This window comes from Drosophila arizonae, chromosome X (genome assembly GCF_054131065.1).
Source record: "Drosophila arizonae isolate 15081-1271.41 chromosome X, UAZ_ARI_1.0, whole genome shotgun sequence".
In the NCBI taxonomy this organism is placed as follows: Eukaryota; Metazoa; Arthropoda; class Insecta; order Diptera; family Drosophilidae; genus Drosophila; species Drosophila arizonae.
Genome location: NC_142927.1, coordinates 12,738,367 through 12,760,855, shown reverse-complemented (window position 1 = coordinate 12,760,855; position 22,489 = coordinate 12,738,367). Strand labels below are relative to the sequence as shown.

The 22,489-nt window shown below is 39.9% G+C and overlaps 3 protein-coding genes across 5 annotated transcripts; 1 reads left to right on the top strand and 2 right to left on the bottom strand.

Moving 5' to 3' along the window:
• The first annotated feature begins 1,207 nt into the window (after positions 1 to 1,207).
• LOC108609721 (uncharacterized) lies at positions 1,208 to 20,949 on the top strand. Of its 3 annotated transcripts, none has more exons than XM_089476142.1 (6): positions 1,225 to 1,654; positions 11,286 to 11,462; positions 11,562 to 12,138; positions 12,210 to 12,360; positions 20,393 to 20,509; positions 20,583 to 20,949. In XM_089476142.1, the coding sequence occupies exons 2-6, from the start codon at positions 11,367 to 11,369 to the stop codon at positions 20,698 to 20,700; spliced, it is 1,059 nt and encodes a 352-aa protein (XP_089332268.1). In that variant the 5' UTR covers positions 1,225 to 1,654; positions 11,286 to 11,366; the 3' UTR covers positions 20,701 to 20,949. The 3 variants fall into 3 exon arrangements, with proteins under 3 accessions (XP_017856934.1, XP_089332268.1, XP_089332269.1); XM_089476143.1 differs by having other exon boundaries at positions 1,231 to 1,654; positions 11,406 to 11,462; XM_018001445.2 differs by lacking the exons at positions 20,393 to 20,509; positions 20,583 to 20,949 and adding an exon at positions 13,640 to 19,526 and having other exon boundaries at positions 1,208 to 1,654.
• On the bottom strand, positions 14,860 to 18,148 carry LOC108618129 (uncharacterized). Its single transcript, XM_089476141.1, has 2 exons — positions 17,986 to 18,148; positions 14,860 to 17,452 (listed from the first exon to the last, which is right to left on the bottom strand). Exons 1-2 carry the CDS (start codon positions 18,146 to 18,148, stop codon positions 15,141 to 15,143), a joined length of 2,475 nt encoding a protein of 824 aa, XP_089332267.1. The 3' UTR covers positions 14,860 to 15,140.
• LOC108619722 (uncharacterized) lies at positions 20,940 to 22,235 on the bottom strand. The gene has a single exon (XM_018016465.2). The coding sequence runs from the start codon at positions 21,820 to 21,822 to the stop codon at positions 21,103 to 21,105; it is 720 nt and encodes a 239-aa protein (XP_017871954.1). The 5' UTR covers positions 21,823 to 22,235; the 3' UTR covers positions 20,940 to 21,102.
• Between the last annotated feature and the right edge of the window lie 254 nt (positions 22,236 to 22,489).

Here is a 22,489-nt window from a genome sequence, read left to right as displayed (position 1 = left end):
CCCTATGCGAGCAGAACTCAAACCCGATTGCAAGTGCCAAGCGAAGAGCGCACAAAGCAGACGCAACAATTGCAGCAAAGAGACAGAGAGAGACAGTGAGAGAGAGAGAGGCGACAGCAATGCGTAATTTCCTTTGCATACGCAGCTATTTAGAGATGCGCAACTAGCGGATCATTGTGAATGGGAAACGTGTGGAAAAAACGTTAAAGAGCGCAAATCTTAAACGATTTTGACCATGATCAGATTTATCTTTAAGATTTCTTATGATGCTTAATTAATTAATTAATTGAAAAACAATATATATATTATTAATATAGTACATCTATTTCAATAAAGATTATCTATACTAATGATTATCTATAACCTGAAAAACTGCCAAAATAGAGCTATCGGAAATTTATTAAAATAAAATTACATAAATATATAATAAATAATAAATAATAAATAATAAATAAAAAATAATAAATAATAAATAATAAATAATAAATAATAAATAATAAATAATAAATAATAAATAATAAATAATAAATAATAAATAATAAATAATAAATAATAAATAATAAATAATAAATAATAAATAATAAATAATAAATAATAAATAATAAATAATAAATAATAAATAATAAATAATAAATAATAAATAATAAATAATAAATAATAAATAATAAATAATAAATAATAAATAATAAATAATGAATAATTAATATTGAATAATGAATATGATCTGAAAATAATATATAAATTACAATAAATGCTATATAAATAAAATTTCTTCAATAATTCTTTCATTCATTCATTCAAAAGAGATAAGATGATAATAATAATAAATATTTAAAAAAAAAAATAATTAATTTAATTTAATTAAGAACTTTGTAGTTATTTAGTATCTCAACATTTTCACTTAATCAAATGAGTGAAATATTGCCAATGAAACATTTCTGCACAGACAATGCATGCAGCTATGCGTTAACAGTTCGCCGCGACTGTAGCTGCAACTGTGACGCCCTTAGCATAGCGACAAAAATCACAGCTGAGAGCATCTCCAATGGGAAAGGCAGCATAAGCGAAGCGCTGACGTCGCCAGAGACGGCGACGCAGACAACGACGACAATGCCAACGCCAACGCCGACTGCGCATGCGTAGCGTGAAGCAGAGACATTGACAGCGCGCAGCAGCAGCAGACGCAGCAGCGCCATTGGCAGCGACGCGTCGCGGCGTTGAATTCGATTTTAGATATAAGACGGGACTCGGAAGCGTATTTACCTTTGAGTGTTGTTGTTATTGTTGTCGCTGCTGTTGAAGCTGTTGAAATTCGAGCGCAAATCGACAAACGAACTCAGAACGCTGCGGCTGCGCAAACGCAAAGCACGCGCCGGCCACACACTGCCCAAATCCAACTCCAACTCCAACTTCAATTCCAATTCCAATTCGAATTGCAAATCCAATTTGAATAATTTTGAATTTGCCATATCAACTGTTGCTTCAGTTCCAGCTGCGCTTCCAGTTGCCGTGTTTACATTCCACTATAGTGCGTGCGTTTTCCAGTGTTTATAAACATATTTCAAACTCGCTTATTTTTTTTCAATATTATTTTAAAAAGTGAAAAGTGAAAAATCCTAAAAAAAAAAATAAAAGAGAATTTTCTGCTATCAAGGTAAATTTTGGTTTTTGAATGTATAAAAGAAGTAAAAAAAAAAAGAAATATTTTTAATCACATTTTTAACAATTCGCCAAATACGTGCGTGCGTGCCTCAAAGACCTTGAAAAAATTGATTTTTAAATTTTGTTCACATCAAAAAAAAAAAAAAATGCATAAAATGTAAAGTGCAGAAAATATTTTGGTTTTTATTTCGTTATTTTTATATTTCTTGTGCATTTATTTTTTATTTATGTTTTTTATGTGATTTTATTTGACATTTCTTGCAATAAACATAAAATTTTGCTTAATCGGAAAACAAGACAAAAATGAGAAAATTGACATTAAACTTTAAACTTTATTAAAATTTTAATATGAATTTAAATTTAATATTGTAATTTGCACAAAAATAATTTGTATTGTGTTTATAAATTAAACAAGAATGTATAGAAAAGGAAAGTTTGGTTAGGTTAGATTGACTAAGGCTAGATTCGATTTGATTAATTTTTCTATAAACAATTTGTAAATTAAATATTTATTTGAAATATTTTAGCTTTTTTAGTTCATAAATTTTTATTTACTCAGTGAGTTCAAATGAGCCCTTTAGAAGTCCATAGTTAGCTAACAGGTCTTTAAGCTGAAGTCTGGCTTTCTAGTATGGAATTGAATGAAATTCCAGCTTGAATTGCAATTTCTATCGCAAGCTCCAGCGTTTGCTCCCTTGAGCCTTGCTCCAATTGTGTCAGGCAGCAGTGCTTATATGCCATAATTTAGAACAGAGTTCTGCCGATGCCCAAGCCATCGTTAATTCAGTTATCTTCGTAGTCAACTGCGAGCAGTATCGAAAATGCCTTCGATCGCCTTCAGTGCGGCTGTCAAAAGCGTTCAAAGTCAACGCGATTGGAAAAGCACCCGACTGGCATACTAAAGAGTCACAGCTCTGTCTGTGTGTGGGTGTGTGTGCAATGTGCAGTGTACAGAATACCGCAACACACACACACAGACAACAATTCGTGGTGCCAAGCGATAAGCATTATCGCTTCTATTTGGGTTTACGAGTGGAAAGAATCAGTGAAAAACATTTGGGAATCTTGCCAACGAGCATACTCGACTGTGCGACGCTCTGTTAACAAAACTTAAACTTGGTCAAGCAAACAGAGAACTTAGCTGTAACTCGGAAAAAAACAATTTAGCTCAAGTCATAAACTAAATATCAATAAGAACTAATCTACTCTCTTTCCAATCGATTCATCTAATGAAATTCTTTAGCGAAATTGAATGAGATTCATCATCTAGTTTACAAAGTTTCAGGACTCCACTACATAGCCAAAAAGCCAATATACTCGCTTTGCAATTTCTACTCAGTATATCTAATATAATTTCTTAACGAAAGCGAATAAGGCTACATTTCTAGATAATTCAAGTCCTGGCGTACGCAGCTACAATTAGTTGCCAAAAAGCCAATACACTCGCTTTGCAATTCCTCTACAGTGTATCATCACCTGTGATAGTATTGTCAACTCTTTGGGCCGGGCTGGGCTGGGGTTTAATGTGCTGCTCCAATCGCAGCAAACAGCGATTTGTGCATTTCAATGAGCTCTTAATTGTAATTAAACAAATTGTTTTTCTTTTTCTCTCTCCTTCTTTTTTTCGCTTCAACTTGGCTCTGACTCAAGCCGTTTTAGCCAGAAGCCAAATCGGTAAGCCGTCAAAATAATGCTCGAATGCTCGATAATCGCATTGACTAAACGAAAACAAACGGCAAGAAAAAACGACAAACTCAATTTATGTACATCACGTAGCGCTCATTGTTCATGTTCCAGGGTATCTAGAGGGATATGGGGGCGCTACATTGGGCAATGCAATCGTCACCAATCGCGCCCGATTTTGGCCGAACATTTTTGAAAAGAAAGCAAAAGTTATAAATATTTCCGATTTATTTTTTTTTTCACTTTATTTTTTGTTGACCTATTCGGGAAATTATTATTTAGTCATCGGCATTGCGCAAGAAAATTTATGAAATTTACATTTTACTTTCTATGTTTAGCGCCATGGAAGTGCGATCCCAATTTATAGAAAATACTTTGAAACTGTCTTCAAAAAACATGGATTTTCTATTGAACTAAAGTCAAAAAGGGCATCTATATATTATATTTTTGAATTACTTCTACCATATAGGTAAAGTATTTCCCGTTGGTTCTTAGTTCTTTGCTTCATTTTATATCTATTACAGCTTCTTCTGGGTGGAGCCCAAAGCTTCAATTTACATTCAAATAATTTTGATTATTCACTAAACTTATGCTAATTGGAATTCCAATCAGACGTTTACATATGTAAACAGCGAATCAGACAACTTTCAGTTAGACTAATTGGCGGAAAGAGCGTTGAACTTGGCATTTAATTAAAAGTCATAGAAAATTATGAATCTGTAAATAGCGGATCACTTTTACAGTCCATTCTGTTATACACAGTTATAACAGTCTCATTGACTCGAAATGTCATCGAAATCGTTTGCTTTCAAGAATACTCAATGCAACATTCTATCCTCAAACTCTGTTATACATATGTATAACAGTTTTATGGAACTTAAATACTTAGTACAGCTCAATTAAAATGTGTTAGGCATTTTTTAATAAACATAATTTAGTATAACGCTTACTGTTATACATGTGTATAACAATAGACAATAATTTCGACTTTTGACAGTTTACTTAGCGGATTTTCTAATTGCAAATTTGAAGTCATGAAATATCTTACATGCTGTTATACAAATATATAACAGATTTATGGAGTTGGCATAAGTCTGCTAAGAGTAATATACGAGCAATATACACGAGAGTGGATGCAGCTTAACGAATGACTAGTCCAGTTAGCTGGATCAACTAGAGGGAGTTGGAGCTCGTACTATCTCCCTCTCTCTCTTTCTCTTTTCCGCTTAGCCACATTCGCTTGACCTTGACCACATAATCCGAGCGTTAAAATCGCAGTGTCAGTTATCATCTTGCTGCATCTCATTTAAAAGGCGGCTCTTATGCTCTGCTTATATAAGTACTATATATATGTACATATGTATGTGTGTGTATACTTTGATTTTAAATACCGGACAGGACGCCAGAGTTAAGCAAGGGTCATCAATTGTGGTTAACAACAACAAAAATAACAACAACAACAACAGCGACAGTAAATGCAACAACTTGTTTCTGATTTAAAGCTGATATTGTTCCCACGCTAACAGCCGTCTCTTCTTCTTCTTCATCATCATCTTGACAATAGCCGAATGAGCTAAACTGTAGTCAAATGCTATTTATCAGATATATATATATATGCATATTCTAATTTTATAATTGTTGCAATTGTTAAAAACTTTTATTTATTAGCGGTTTGGCAAAATGTAAAAAAGTAAACATAAAATCGAAGCTAAATGTATTCCAATTGGCACATTGACACATTTTTTGCGCCTTGAACAACATGTTCATACACACATACAGCAGTTGAGGGATTGCTAGGTTTTTAGATCAAGCGATCGATCGTTGGACCGATCGATCGATCCATTTGACAATCGATGTCAGCGGCATTTGTCTGACCGTTCGATTTCATTATAAAATTTACGCATGTTTGATGGATATGCCACAGCATGTAGCAGTTCGTGTGTGTAACCACCGAATATTACGTGATTCGCATGGCAGATATCTACATGTATGCATACACATATATGTATATGCATATATCTGGATATATGCACACAGTCAATGGCCAAGCAGGCGACAAGAAACTCTTCGAATTCCATTCGCACTGTATGTTTTTGATAAAGGCTCAACAATGGAGGAGCTCATGAAATTGATAGCATGAGACTATTCTCGATGTCTTCTATAAGACACTTAAATCTAGAGATCTGTCTTCTATCCTAAATTAAAGATGAAAGTAGCTGAAGCTAATATTAATAATGCTTCCTTATGGGAGATCAAGCTTTACTTCAATATAGAGAATGAATTAAACATATCTGATTATCAAGTTATCGATAGATAATGACAGCTATTGGCATATATCGCTGTACAATTATCTTGAGAAAGTAGTATGAACTGATCTAAGTCATCAACTTAAAATAGATCTAAAGCGAATCTAGATTATCGATTACTCTGAGATCCGATTACATGTTTATCGATAAATACATAGATAGTCAACATGATCATCAAATAGTTTGATGAGCAATCAAAGTTCCAATGAACCAGATATTAATACCTCAATTATACATAGATCTATGATTCAAGTTATACACATAGATCTACATATATCTCGAGATATGTGTAATACACTCCGGCTTTTATAGTTGAACGAACGTGTTAAATCAACTCTATTTTGATGGACATTTTCATTCGCAGCTGAATTATTTACTACCATTTTATTAATGAGCTCATCAAGTCCATTAGTCGCATTAATAGGGCTCAAGAGATATGTATATATGTATATATAGTATATATAGATATTGTATGCAAATTGGTCTTTATGTTTGATCAGTTGTTTATCTCGTTTCTTTCGTTGTTCGGTTGTTGTTGTTGTTGTTGGCTTTGTTCCAGTTGTTGATTTGTGCCAATTCTTGAGTGGAGCGCGGGCGTCTTTCTCTTTTCTAACCATTTGATGTTGACCTATCCAGAACCAATCCCATTTACAAACGTAACCGATTCCAATTAGTGAAGCGCCTTAATTAATTCGCTTGGCTCTACGACGAAGAAATTTTGATAAAAAACACGCACAAAGCAAATGGCAGAAGAACAAATCCCCCATAAAAAAAAAAAATAAAATAAAATACAAAACTGATTCCGTATTTCAATTTGTAATTCAGTTTCGACCTCGAAAACAAATTTTATATATAAATAAATTTGTTTCCCTAAAAAAAAAAGAAAAAGACGCCAACAATTTGTCAAACATAAATAAAAATCGTGACTAGTCCAAAAGTTTCAATCATGCGTAATGGCAATGGTAATTATACGATTTTTATGGATTTTATGCGGCCTTTTTTTTTTTGTGGCAATAAATTATTAGGGACGCCCATATATGGTATACGGGGTGCAGATTCTGGTTTATCCATTTCTACTATGAGTTTTTTTAATCCTATAATCAGCTGAGTTAGTGACTGGAGATGGACTAGGGCTAAGTGGTTAGGGTTCAATCAGTGATGTAGATGTAGGTCTATTGGTAGGTTTCTCTTTAGGTTGCCTGTGAAGCTATTGTTAATAAATTATGGGTTGATGTTTCATATTGGCTTCGCTTAGTCTAGATATCTGCTGATGAGCCCTAGGGACTTTCAGTTCTTAGTGAATCTCTTTAGTTGAGTGGAGTAGATGAGCATTGGATATCATTCTTAGCGCTTTGCTGGGAAATTTCTGTATAATATTTCAGTTGGAATAGCTGTTAGTGCCCCAGATTGGAGTCCCATAGGACTCCACATGGTCTTCTAGACTACTAACTTGCCTCGCAGCCTCAGTGTAGATCCAGAGATATTTCCCCAGCCTTACATTGAGATATTTTCTGTTGTTAATTAAGAGAGGCAGTCCCCGGAATTTGCCCATGTTGCTGCTACATAATGCTGCACACATCATACTAAATTGTTTAAATATAATATAGATAGATAACACATAAAATAAATAAAAAAAAACCCTTCATATAAATCTATAATTAATGATATAGGCATAATTTATTTATTTATTTATTTATTTTTTTTTTTTTGTGCCAACTTCTTTTGCTGTTGCTTTTTTTGGTCAGCCTCTTTTTACGAATTTTTGCTCTTCATTCTCCACTTTAAATATATTTTAAATATATTACATATAAGCTCTACTCTGAAGAGCTATACCTCTGTTGTTGTTGTTGCTATTGTTGTTGTCACGTTTTGAGCTGATTGCGCAAGTTTTAAAAAAAAAATCGTAATTTATATTGTTTTTTCTTTGGCTCTTTTTTTTTTTTTTTTTTTTTTGTGGTCAACATGTAAAATTGGGACCTGTCAATTACACAACACCCAAAAACAAAAAGCGGAGCACCGCAAAAGTCAACAGAGAAAAAAATTAAATTAATTTCGCATGCCCAAAAGAAAAACAACAATTAAACAACAACAACAACAACGACAGCAACAACAGAGGCAGACGCAGCTCCTTTGGCAATTTGCTTAAATTACAACTTAATTTCTGAATTGATTTTCCATTTTTTTGCCGGCATTCAACGCCCAAATAAAAAAAAATATATTTCGTGAATTTTAATTTGCTGTACAATTATTTTAAACACTGTCGCTGTGGGGGTCAGCCGAAAAGCAGCACGCCAGCACAACTGCAGGATACCCTATAAAAGGAATTCAATTAATTTGCAGGGATATAATATGGGCTTGTGTGGAAATAAAGTTGAGCTATCATAATATATTTCGTCATAGGAATATTGACATACTTGGGGAGCTCAAGATAGAAAACACTTACAAATAAACATCATACCAGACTTTGTCAACTAGAATATTACAAAATTCTTTATAACACCAATAAAATATAACCAATTCCTATTTGAACCAACCAACCCATCCATAAGAAACAAGACTACTGAACCGTTTGAAGAACTGATTTTCTTCAAACTCTTCACTTGTTTCTGGCTATGCTATGGGCATTCTTAAGGGCCTCAGGGCACTACTACCCCACAGAAAACCATCTAGTACAAAGCTCTTCAACGAAACTCAATTACGCCAACTGTTTCCATTCCATTCAATTTCTTCACAAACCCATGAAACAATATAAGTATAACTCCGTCGCATCGCTTTGTGAACTGTGGCATCCATTTAACTAGGGCATCCAGCCTTAGGTAGTATACAGTTCTATAGATAAATAGAATCGCAATTTATCCATATATCTATTCATATACACATATATATCTCCATATCTTCTTTGACTCAAGTCTTGAGCTTCCACTACAGCAAAGGCTATAAATTCGATTGAGCTATTTACCTTGGAGCGCTTATTATGCAGTCTTTAGCGCTCGAGTTGTTTATTATTATTTCCCCCTGTTTTTTTACCTCAGCTTCTAGGGCGTCAAATTTGGGGCAGTTAATCGCTTAGTTGGTTGCGCTTTCAATTTGCCTGTCGACTGCCGCACGGAGCTGCCCCATTGTTTGTGGCTGCTGCATTGCAGCATGCAACACACCCAATTAAACACACAAAGTGAGAAAGAGAGGCCGACAGAGAGAGAGAGAGGGCGAGAGCGAGACGGAGGTAGAGCCAGTTCGTCTGGCTGTTTATTGATTTCTGTAGCACACGCTCCATCGTCACCAATTAAAATTCAAGTGTTCAAGCCTAATTGCATGCCAAAAGTTAAAGCAAGCGCAAAAATTTAGCTGCCAACTGAAAAGGCGCTGACTGCCCCACAGATTCCTTTGATGGAATCCCCCTCCAGTCGAAGGGAATCTCGAAGTTTGTGCGCTGTGTGTGGCACTTAAGTGAAGAACTATGAGTTTGCTCTAGTTGAAGCTTGATTTAACTGAAATTTGCACTAAAAACGAATTTACATTCCCAATTTGAGTTAGTTACCTCAAGCAGATCCTGAGAAACTCGACTTTTCTTGAAGTTTTGATATTGGTTTTTAATTATCAGGAATATATCCAAAAATAAGGCATTACTACTTAAAAGCCTCATGGCTTAAGAAAAAAGAAACAGCTGAACTAAAAGAGATCGGAAGATAAACTCTAATATATCTATAATCATATAAAGCCTTATCATAATCTCTCTTATAAGGAATAAATGCATATAAATCATAAATGAATGAACGTATCTAAATCTCTATCTGTGCATATTAAGCATAAATCTCTACATATGCCCAATATTTCAAATGCCCCAATCCCTGTAGATCCTGAGTTATGATCTATCCATGCTTTCTTTGTTTATCTTTCTATCTATCTATCTATTTGACGAAATCCTTGTCCCCTATCACTTGACATCTGTGAACTGTGTTTCGGGCACTCGGCTGTGCTTGGTTGATTTATGCAAATGGCTCATTATGAATACAGAATTTCGGATAGCGATAATACGTGTTAGCTCTTTAGCTGTTGTTGCTTCCGCTGGCGGAGTCAATGGCCAAAATGTTAGCGTCGCGTCTTAATCAATATGCATATTGTGCATATTTCGCTGAACATCAATAAATGAGACATACATACATCTGTGTGTATACATATGTACATATATTTTTAGAGAGCCATCAAAGGGGGCCGGTCCAGACGTTGATCTCAGGTGTCAGGCATCCACGCTGTGCACCCATCAAATCTGCAAAAACTCGTTCTGGCCAGCGACCAGATCGAAGCCCTGCATTCCCTTGGCCAGGGCGTGTCCCCGGCTGTGCGTAAACTAGATGAGGCCATAAAAATGTTCGCAGCAAAAGCCAAAAATTAAAATACAAAATAAAAATATAAACAGATCGCGACCATTGACAGTTTTTACGCGCACAAAACAAGCTCAAACATCGGGAGATAAACCCAGAACTGCAAAAAAATATATTTATAAGTGAAAAAAATGAAGTAAACGCAGACTATGAAAAGAGGCAAATCAGGTGGATGTCCTTGTCCGCAATGGCACAGTGGGTGGAAAGCGTCAAAAAGAGGAATGAAATATACATTTTTAGAAGTGGAGAAAACTTGAGAGATCGATATAGAAATATATGGATAGAGAAAATCTACTACAGTCAGTTATATTACAATATATAGTTCTTACTGAACTTTCACACAAAAGCATTAATAACCAAGATTAAATATCTGAATATATAGCTATATCGATATATAGATATAGATAAGGTACCATATCTCTATCTATAAATACTCATACAAATATATTAGATAAAGTACAGCATATAAACCTATAAAGATCTATTATAGACATATAGATATAAATATGTACATATTTAATATATTATATGTATATAGATATATATAGATATTAATGAATATATAAATATTGCTTTGGGTGAAAGTTGAGTCGGTATACTCGGTATACCTATTAAGTCGGTATCAGTATATGTGTATATGACCTCAAATCTAAGCTGCCTTTTTCCTTCGTATAACCCATTTTACCACATTTAGCTTTTATGTAAAGCCAAGTCGATATATATCGCCCAAGACAACTGATTGGATTAGAAGTTTACCAAATATAGTAAATGAATCATTGCAAAAATTCTTGCATATATATGTGGGGCCTATGTAAGACTTCTGATTTATAGTACCTGAAACTTTGTTAACAGAACTTGATAAAAAAAAGTTTTCATTTGTATGGGTATTTATAGATAGAGATATGGTACCTTATCTATAATTGCAATGAATGAAATACTTTCGAGTCTAGATAATTCGTACCCCACCAAATCGAAAATCGCTATAAATCGAAAAGAAATTGTATCCCCTTGAATAAAAATCGTTCTCGATAATTCTCGATAATTTGAATTTTTATGCATATCGAAAAAAAAAAAACGAATCCCCTTGCCATTTCAAATTATCGGCATTCTACTGTAATATATTTTATTGATTTATAAACAACGTAAAACTAATTGGTAAAATTAGAGCTAACTTAGGCTTAGACACTGTTAGCTGGAGCCTTCGCCTTCATGGAGTAATTTATAATTTATTATTATTCTTTGATATATGAAGATACAGTTTTTCCAGCAACTTTTCCGATATATAGCCCACTGTGCGGGAAACCCGTTTGTGGCAGCGAATGCCAACGAATTTATGCGCCGTCTGTTAACTGTCTCCTGTGTTGCTTTGCAGATGCGCCTCCGCTCGACTGGACCCAGCGCGCAGATGTACGCAATTCTAGTTGGACTGGTGAGTATGCCAAATAGTCCTGGCCAAAGCGAGAGAGAGAGAGAGAGAGAAAGAGAGAGAAAGAGAGACAAACAGATGTAAATGTAAAACAATTGACAGGCGACGCTGTTGCCCGCGGTGCTGGGACATGGAAGGTTAATGGATCCGCCGGCACGGAATGCGATGTGGCGCTTCGGCTATCCCAATCCGGTTAACTACAATGACAACGAGCTCTTCTGCGGCGGCTATGCGGTGCAGTGGGAGCAGAACAGCGGACGCTGCGGCGTCTGCGGCGATGCGTACCATGTGAAGTCGCCGCGGCCGCACGAGGCGGGCGGGGAGTACGCCAAGGGCATTATCTCCCGCTACTATACGGCTGGCCAGGAGATCGACGTGGAGGTGGAGCTGACGGCCAATCACTACGGCCGCTTCGAGATGTATCTCTGTCCCAACAACAATCCGCGGCAGGAGGCCACGCAGGAGTGCTTCGACCGCTATCCGCTGTTCATCTCGGGCAGTCGGGAGCACCGCTTCCTCATACCGCGCGACACCAAGAAGAAGGACATCTTCCGCTATCGCGTCAGGCTGCCGCCCTACGTCACCTGCACCCAGTGCGTCCTCCAATGGACCTACTACACGGCCAACATGTGGGGCACCTGCTCCAATGGCACCGAGGCCGTCGGCTGTGGCAAGGCGGGTGAGTTCTCTGCTTCGCTGCCTCTCTGCGTCCATTGGCCCAGCGGCGACTCATCCTTCTGGCATTTGCAGAAACATTCCGTAACTGTGCCGACATCGCCATCATCTCGAATACCGGCGGCGGCGTACCGCCCATCTTTGTCAACAATAGATCGCCCTACCTGCTGTACTATCGTGACTACCGGGCACCCGACGACAACAATGTGTTCCCCTTGATTGTGCGGTAAGTGTGTTGGTGACAACCGATGCCTTGAATGTCAAATAACCGATTCGTAACCGGTTGAATGTGTATTTGCACATAACCGATTCATTACCGGCTATAATTAGGTCAGTACATAACCTGTTGATTCCCGGTTGAATATGTCTGTACTTAACCGGTTCATTCCCGGTAAAACATCGGGGTGTACGTTACCGATTCAGTACCGGTTAAAAATATGTCTGTACTTAACCGGTTCATTACCGATTGTAAATCTGCTTGTACATAGCCGGTTCATTTTCGTTTAAAAATAGGTTTGTACGTAACCAATTCATTACCGGCTGAAAATATATTCGTACATCGTTTCATTTATTCGGTGATCGCTATATAGCTGAAACGATATCTATCGATTTTGAGCCAATTAAAAATATTTTAATAACCGATTCAGAACCGTAGTATCAATAATCGAAATTGATTTGTAATTATATTACTAACGGAATCCTAATCGATTAAATTCTCAACCGATTCAAAATATATCGACTACTGAAATGTGATCAATTCACTTTCAAACTGATTAACATAAAAATCTACTCAAGCCGGAATATAAATTCCTGGGTTGTAATCCACCTACCGATATTTAGACATTTGCAATCGATTAATATCGATTCTCGGAACGTATCAAATCACTTACCAATTCGCAGCAAGCTCTTACAAACAGTCCATTAACAATTTATAACCGATTCGGAAGGGACAACCCGATTAATGCCAGTCTTACAAGCTGTGGTAAATTGACACTGATATACCCAATGGGTTAGGCTATGAAAACATTTACCTCCTAATTTTATTGTATTATACATATATTTAGTACATATTCTTTATTTTACTTTTTCTTCTATCACTTACTTAACCGATTCGCTTTTGCTTTATTTTTCACTATTTTCGCTTCTTTCTATTCTTCACTTCTTCGATTTATCATTTCTGCCTCAACTATCGTCGGATCTTTTCCAAATTCAAATTTTCTCTTGATTATCTATAATAGCTATCTATTCCTCAGAGTCTCTTTAACCGTTTCAGTTAGTTTACGAATTTATCTTATGACCGCTTCAAAAACGAATATCGCAAAATAATTTTCACTCCTTGCTTTCTATAATCTTTTATTTCTCTTACCAACGCCAACTCTTCAAGACCTATGCAATCTTTATCATAACCGTTTCCGCTTCCTTAACCGCTTTCAAATCCAAGTTTTTACACTATTCCCGATTGGATACAAACACATTTCTAACTTTTGCTTTGCATTTCCATTTAGCAATGCCACGCGGCATGCGCGCAAACGCAAACCACCAACCGCTTAACCGCTTACCCGCTAAATAAAAAAAATTTAAAAAACACCAAACAAAAAATACCGCTAAAATCCGCTTACCCGACACACAAAGTTTTTCTAGCTAAAGCAGCGCTGCACCAGGTCTACACGAAACGGGTAAAGGTCAACTGTAAATTATAGAGCTAAGATGCAAATACCGGTTATGGTGCCACAACACACGCTCAACACATACACACACACACACAACACAACACACACACATACACATGCATAACTATATTTTAGCTGTATATAAAGAAAATGCTTGAAATAAACTTATTTTACTCAAATTTATATAACTCGTTTTATATAATTGTTTTTGTCTGTCGAAGGCGAAACGGTTAACCGTTTCGAGTTGTGAAATCTTTCAGCAGATATTTTATTAAATCAATATATTTATATATACTGCTTTTATTGTATATACGCTAACGGTTTACCGCTTCACAATAATATAGCCTTATTATTTAGTCGAAACGGTTATTGGCCAAAATGTTTAGATTAAGCCTGAAGCAACTGAATATAGAATGGAAAAAAATGGCTGGAATTTGATACCAAAGGTTGCGAAAATATTTACTAGAATTGAAGTGGGCTCTAGAATTTATAGCTTTTTTACTATAAGATCTCTACTATATGAAGAATTGGCTATAATTTGTTAAAGTTTATATTGTTTTTATTGGCTTTTGTCTTAACCTTTTCTTTTCGCGGTATATAGCTAACTTTAAAGCTAACTCTTAAAAGTCATAGCTAAAGCGAACCAGTTAAGACTTAAGCATTTGTAAATTGAATGCAAAATATAGCTAGATTTTCCTATAACTTGCCAAAACGCAAAGAAAGTTTTTTATATATTTTTTTTTATTGACTTTTATTTTAGCCTTTTTATGCTTTTTTTTTTTGGCTATAATCTTCGAATCGTTTCGCTTCGAAATCATAAAGCCCAATTTTCTTATCAATACACACATTAAATTTTATTAACATTCGAGCCTTGATCCTTAACCCTTTACCCTTGGCCTTGGCGGGCCTTTTTACAGTAAAATGAAGGCACAAAAAATATGGAAAGCAAATTGAGAAAACCAGAAAATAAATATATATACATATACATAAAATATATATACATATAGATATTTGATGTCTATATATATAGATATATATATATATATATATATAGCGCGCGCGTGTCGTGGGGGTGGCGGGGGAGTTGTAATGCGACCCCAAAATCAAAATTCGGAATCCGTTTAACCGGATTGCCGCTCGCAATTTGTTCGGGAACCCGTTACCCTGCATACCCTGAAGGTTCCCATGGCGGCGCCCCCCTTTCGTTGTTTGTTGGCAATAAAGTCAAAAGAATAAAGAAAATAAAATTCGTGATTAAAACGAGCTGAAGCCGCCCGGACTCCGCTGGACACCGTACGGTGTACGGCGGATGGACGGCTGGCTGGCTGGCTGCGATTCAGCAGCGTACATCCGGATAGGTGAAGGCCATGATGAGCACCAAGAAGACGGCCACCTGAACGATGCCCACCAGAACGGTCTTGAGCAGCTGCGTCTGCATGCGTGGCTCCAGCTCATGGCCGGGCGTCTTCAGAGGCGTCACCTGGCGATGATTGGCGCGTTTACGGGTCTTCAATGGTGACGGATTAATCTTCTTGGGCATCTGTTGCTCAGCGACAGCCTGTGGCTCATCCTTGTCTGGATCTTCAGTAGCAACTGGAACTTCAGCAGCATCAGCAGCAGCTGGAGTGGCGGCAGCACTACCATCAGCACTACCAGCAGCACTACCAGCACCATTTGCAGATTCAGCTGCTGCAGCTGCTGCTGCGGCTGCGGCTTCCTCGCTAGTTGGAGTCAGTATACGCTTCATGTCCTCAGTCGACCAGGCCTTGTTCTTGGAGCGCACCGAGAGGCGATTGTAGGGCGCCATGTTGAACGGCAGCTGGCTGCCCAGAGGAATCTGCTGGGTGCAGGCACCGCCGCCCGTCTCCCTTGCCGGTGTGGGGGCTGGCACGTGCCCGGAGCGGATCATGTGCTGCAGCTCCCCATAGCCCAGGATGCTGTTGAAGAACATGGCGTCGTGCTCGAGCAAGTTGAATGGACGCGCCGGCGAGAGCGGACGCAGCTGCTGGAGCAGCACATTCGGATTCTCGCGCAGCATGCGGAACGAGGTGCGCTGCAGTCCGCCGCCCTCGGCCAGCGGCATATAGAAGCACTGCAGCTCGTCGGCGGTTTTCAGCTCCGTCAGGGTCTTCGTCTCGATGCGGTACTCACGGGCGTACCCAAAGCTGCGCGCACGACAGGCAATCCTGGCCCGCTGCCAGGCCAGCGCCAGCTGCTCGAGGCGACGCCAGCCCAGCTGGACGATGGGCAGCGGCTCGCGGCCGGCCAGCGTGAGAGAGGAGCGTGGCGTGTAGAACAGCATCGAGTCGCTGTCGACGGCCCTGGAGCTGAGGCCGCTGCCCCTGGCGCTGATCTGATTGTTGGCGCGCAGCGTTGCCTCCAGCTTCTCGCCCAGCTGCTGCAGCAGCTTGATCTCGCGCTGCAGTGTCGGTATATTCTGCCAGACCATTTCGATATCAATTTTGGGCTTACGTTGCTTTCGCTGCTGCTGCTTCTGCTGCTTCTGCTGCTCCTGCTTCTGCTCCTGCTCGTCCTGCTCGACCACATCCGTTTGCAGTGCCCGCTCGGCGAGGTGGAGCAGATGCTGCTGACGGTGGCGCACATCGATCAAATGTGTCTGCAGCTCCAACTCCTGCTCATTCTCACGCTCGCCGTCCATGTCCAAGTCACGATCCAGATCCTGGCATCTGGTGCTGCTGCCATAGCTAAACAGATCGCTGTCCATCTCGATCAAGTCATCGGTAGGAAAGTCGCACTCCTGCTGCTGCTGCTGCTGCTGCTGCTGCTGCTGCTGCTGCTGCGACTGCGACTGCTGCTGATCGACGCTGTCCACATTGTCGCCGCTGTTGCGCAATGGACGCACCATGAACAGCTCCTTCACCTTCTTCACGGGCTTGCACAGATAGACGAAGCTCTGGTTCTGCTCCTCTGGCAGCTGCGATGCCTTCGCCAGCTTCAGCTTGCGCAGCTCGTTGCTGCTGTTGTTCAAGCTGGTTGTGCTGCTGCTGCTGGCGCTGCCGCTGCCACTGCCGCTGCTGCCGATGTTGGCGCTGCTGTTGCTGCTGTGGCTGCTGCTGCTGCAACTGTCGCCCATCACCAGCGGCTGTAGCTTCAGCTGCGGCTGCGGTGTCAGCAGTGATGTTGGCTCTGGCTCCTGGTCCAGCTCCTGGTCCTGATCCTGATCCTGGTCCAGATCCTGGTCTAGCTCTAAATCCAGCTCCAGCTCCCGCTCCAGCTCCCTCTGCAGCTCCAGCTCCAGCTGCTGCTGCTGCTTCTGCTGCTGCCTCTGCAGCTGTTTCTGCTGTTGCAGCTGCTGCTGTGTCTGTTGCTGCTTTGGCTGCGTTGCTGTCTTCTTCTTCATGGGCGACCTGCTGCGCCCGAATGCCACTCGGCTGCTGCCGATGATGGTAGTGACGGTAGTGGCAGCGTTGACGGTGTTGTGAATGCTTGAAATGTTGCTGTTGTTATTGTTAATGTTATTGCTGTTGTTGGTGGTGGCCAGCTTGGCTACGCGCGGCAGGAATTGTCCGCGTCCGGGTGCTGCACGTCGATTGGCATTCGGCTCGATAGCAACAGTTGTTGCATTGCCCAAGGGTCGATTGGCAGTGCTTAGATTGTTCAAGCGCTTCGAACGATTTCCAGTAGTAGCTGAGGAGAGGAAAGGATTAGATGTGGATAGTGAAAATATGATAAACTATTGGAATATGCTATGCAAGTAGGGGTGGTACTCAATGAGGGGGAGATAATCGAAGACCTATATCAGTAATATCACGATTTTTATAGAAATATACAGACACACACATACACACACATATATTCATATAAGAGCTACTCTATGGAACATTGGTTGCTGAAGAAGCTTTGTTCTAGAAGCTTTGTTCTAGATGTGCATTTGCCAAAGTCCTATAAGTTCTGTAACTTTGAGGATTGTAGAAAGTTTCCAAAATAAGAACTATTATATGGGAAATTCGCACAGCGTACGGTAAACATTACTATACGAAATTCATTCAACGGAACGAGGAACGGCTAAGAAGGGAAGAAGAAACATGTGTAGATCAACTAAGCCCATATAAGATCTGCCAAGCTTCCGAATATCCCAAGCCTGATACAGACTCTGACAGACAGACAGACCCTAAGGGAACGTATTAGACCGCTACCTACTTTCCAGATGTTACGCTTACCATTTGGAGTACGCTGCATTAGTTCTGTACGGGTGAAGGTGGTCTTGCGGCCTGTGCCCAAGGTATTTCCCATGCCGGCTTGAGGACCGGCCACTTGTAGCACCTGGGGCAGCCCATCGTTCTCCCGGTCGTTTCGCAGATGATTGAATCGTGCTCGATTCATTTTCGTGCTCTAGATCCTTGCCGATTTGATCATCAACCGTTTCTGTTGCCTGTTTTATTTTTCGGTTGCGTTTCCGGTTAACTTTGGGATTTTAAGGTTCGTTGGTTTTCCCTGCCAACGATCTGTCGCTTCTTATGTGTGCGTGTGTGCCTGTATCTGTGTCTGTGTGCGCGTACGTGTCACTATGTGTATATAGGAAAATCGACTCTGTCCAAAAGAAAAACGTGTTACTGATCGATGAAAAATATTTGTAATCCGGAGCTCAATTGATATCCATATCGAAACGAATGTATACACACTGTGAAAGCAAAGGCATATGCCCTAGGTTTTCTTGTTGACATTTCGTTTCAAAAGGGATGTAGATCTATGCTTTTAGGCATAAAGTCTCTAACAAAGTTGTGCTCACAGAGTTATTGATGTATTATGGTAGCATGAACACCCTCATTCAGTGCGAATCAAATGGTTTCCTATCGGGTGCAATTGAAATGAAATTTGGTAACCTTTAATGCTTATGAGTCCACATAAATCCCCTGGAGAGCTATTTACACTGGTATCTGTTTTAGTAGACGTAGCTGCTCTACCTTGAGCTCTACCAGAGGCTCTACCGAGCTCATTTCTTATGATTATTAGAGAGCACGCTGCTGTTTTACGTCATATTATATTCGTGCATATGGAGAGAGATCTTGGACAATGTCATACAAACTTAGCGAATAAAATTAGTGAATCTCAAGAAACTTCAATTTGGATACAAGTTAACTCTACCGAGGATACTGTAGCTAAAACAAAACTGAGCGAATTTTGAAAGCTTCTAAGAATTGTATATCCCTTACTTCTCTGTATCTATAAAAAATGAAGACGTTTTCCAGCAAAATTCGATGCCCCCCAATGTATCTATAACACATGCAAATATTCAAATATTCAAATTTTTATTATATTCATTCAACACATTTCATTCGCCATGGATATCATATAGTTGGAAAGCAATTGTATAAGCTATGATGGAGATGAGTAACGCGTAATGCGTAGAGCTTCGCGCTGCAGCATTTCGTAGTGTTGGTCTATAAGACTCGAGTCGTCATTCGTGTCTAGCCGAAAGCTAGGCTTCCTTGACGGACGTCGCACCTGGTGGGTCACGCGATCCGGTTGACTCAGTTTCCTCGGTCGCCTGGCTTCGTAGAGGTTGGAGATGTGACAGCAGTTCGGCTGGGCTCGACCAAATGGATAGATGCTGCTAACGGGCCCCGGCACAAAGGCCGGCTGCAATCGATTCGGCTTGTTGTGCGATCGTATGTCGATCCAGTGGTGACGATGCAGCTCCTGCCTCTTGAGATCGTCCGCGAAACGCACTTCAGGCATGACAGAAAGTGTCACAGAACAAGGGTTTTTCAAAAATACTAAGAATTTTGAATATATACAAATGCCTGAAATTCATAACTCGGCCTACTCTAAGCAAATCTAAAGAGCAACAGGTTGAAGTGAAGTAAAAAAATCTATTCTAAGAGGAGCTACATATGTATGAGCTGCTGATTTCTCTTATCATTCGCAACTGGTTCAAGTAAAAAGCTGTGTCAGAGCTCCGGTAACACTTCTTTAGAAAATTTCTTGTAGGAGTCTCAATTAAAATGATACTAAGAAAATGTTTAAGAAAATATATTTGAAAATTTTAACTTATATTCCCTCAATTAATTAAAAAAATAAAAATAGATTTTAAAAAATTTTAAATCAAAAATTATAAAATGCAGAGAATACCAATCAGTATACATATTCTAGAATTTTTTAGAGATTTTCTAGTATTTTAGTATATTTTGTATTACTTAAAAAAATATAGAATACGAATTTTTTATTTTTTATTGAGTATATATTTTATATAAACACATTAATGGCGAATACCTGATATTTTTATATATAGTATTATTTAACATATACTAAGATTAAAAATATTAAAAAAAAAAAAAAAAAAAAAAAAAAAAAAAAAAAGATATATATATATATATAACACTTATTCATATGGTTAGTGCTTGCATCTATTGCAGTGCTTTAGTATATTTAGTATTTTCTTCAGTCAAAAATTAAGTCTTTATATATATTTTCATATTTAACGATCCCTTGATCAGTTTGTTCAAGGTCAAGAAGAAAGCGCTTGTGCTCAAAGCCCCGTTAACTCTGCAAACTTACGCTTAATCTAACCACTATAATCAATTTGCTTACACTCTCTTTTGCTCTCCCCATTCGTAAACGTTGCAGCGATCAAAAGTGCATTGGTGCTCCGGCTTTCCGTATGCTGCCCGGCATCGACAATTGGTGCGAGATCAATTGCTTGCGCTATCCGCCCAACTGCCCGGAGACTGCCTGTCACTGTCCGTAAGTATACCTCTCTCTCTCTCTCTCTCTCTCTCAGTGCCTCTCTTGATGCGCTCTTTCTCTTTCGTTGCAGGCAAGAGTGCGTGGCCATTGGCGAGCTGGAGGGACGTGAAGGCGCCGATACCTACTGCATGGACGAGTGCCTCAATTACAAATCGGAATGCCCGCGCGATAGGTGTCGCTGTTTCTAGAGAGAGAGAGAGAGAGAGAGAGAGGGAGATACACACACACACACACACACAGAAACAGAGACAGATAGAGAGTGCGAGAGCGAGAGCGAGGTATACCAATTAGCTGTGCTGCTGCCCCATTGCCAGATGAAGACAAAGTTTTGACGAAATGTAATTGAAATTTATAGCTCCATTTGAATGCGAATATATATCTAGATGTACATCCCGATATATATAGACATATATTAAACCGATGAATGTGAATGTGAATACCAAGAGTTTTATTTTAATTTTCTATATATACTATTCCATGTACATCGATCTATTATCCATTTAGAGACTGCCTAGGCTATTTTTTTTATTCCTCTTTTTACTTTAATTTATTGTTTTGCTGTTGGGCTCCTTGGCCAGCTGGCGTTTGGTTCACTTGTGCTCTATGCCATCCTCGTAGAGGAATGGGCGCGTGAACGCCTCCAGCAGATCACGTTGCTCTCTCAGGCGTCGCAGCTCCGACAGGGGATCCGCCGTCGAGATGCGACGCACACGGAACAGCGTGGACACCGTTCCAGCGATTTGACTCCAACGTTCGCTGGCACGTGATTGCATCACGTTGGCGCACAGATAATGATTGCGTCGCTCCTCCACTGGCTGACGGGTGGCACGAGCATAGTTCGCTGCAGCAGCTCCGGCAGCTGCTGCCGACATTGAGCCTGTGCCGGTTCCGATTCTAGTTCCGATTTCGGCATTGGTACCGCCTACAGTGCCTGCCAATGGGTGGCTCTTTGACGCTAATCCCGGTGCCATTTTGAATGGCTCGCTGCGTATAAGGACCTCGGCCATCTCCTCGCGAGCATCGTCCTCGGAATCTTCGAGCGGCAGAGCCGCACAGCTGCCGCAGTTGACATCGCTAACGTGGGCAAAACTGGATGCAATGCGTCTCAACGAGGCGGTTGGCGGCGGTGCAGCCGAGGTCGGATGGACAACGTTCTGAAAGGGATTTGACTCGGAGCAGGAAGTGTGGGCGCGACTGCGCAATCGACCCAAATTCATGTTGGATAGCTTGTTGCCGTAGCTTGTGCGCAGCTCGGCGCGCTGGCGTCGCGCCTCCTCCGAGCCAATCGCCAAATTCTTGCCCAGCGGCATGCTCCTGCTGCTGCTCCTGCTACTACTGCTGCTCCTATTCCCACTTACTGGGATGCTGTGGCTGCTGCTGCTCCTGCTGCTGCTGCTTCTGCTGCTGCTTATGCCAAATTTAGTATCAATCGACACTTACCCAAAAACTTTTGCCGAAATGTTCACTGTGAATTTTGATCAGAGACTGCTCTGTTTCAGCTCCATTCCAGCCACCAGCCACAGCAAATCCAAGGCCAGCCTCGATAACATATTCCAGCTCCAAGTTCTGTCCACCTTTCGAAACAAATGGGAAACGAGTTATGAGACTCGAAGTGGATTCAACTTACCTCGAAATGAGCGTATAAGTTAGAATATAAGTGAGAGTATAAGAAGTAATATAAGAGACTATTAATAGTCGAAGTAAAGCAGAAATAGAACTAGAAATATAAAGACTTCGAAGCTAGCAGAATATAGTAGAAGTAGAGTAGAAATAGAGCAGTAGAAGTAGAATAGAAGTAGAAGTAGAAGTTGACGTAGAAGTAGAAGTAGAAGGTTAGAAGTAGAAGTCAGTCAAGTAGAGTCGCAGTATACTCGAAGTAGCCGTAGAAGTAGAAGTCGAATCGAATTCTAAGTAGAAGAGGTAGACGTAGCTTAGAGTAGAAGTAGAAGTCGCCGTAGAAGTCGCCGTCGCGTCGCC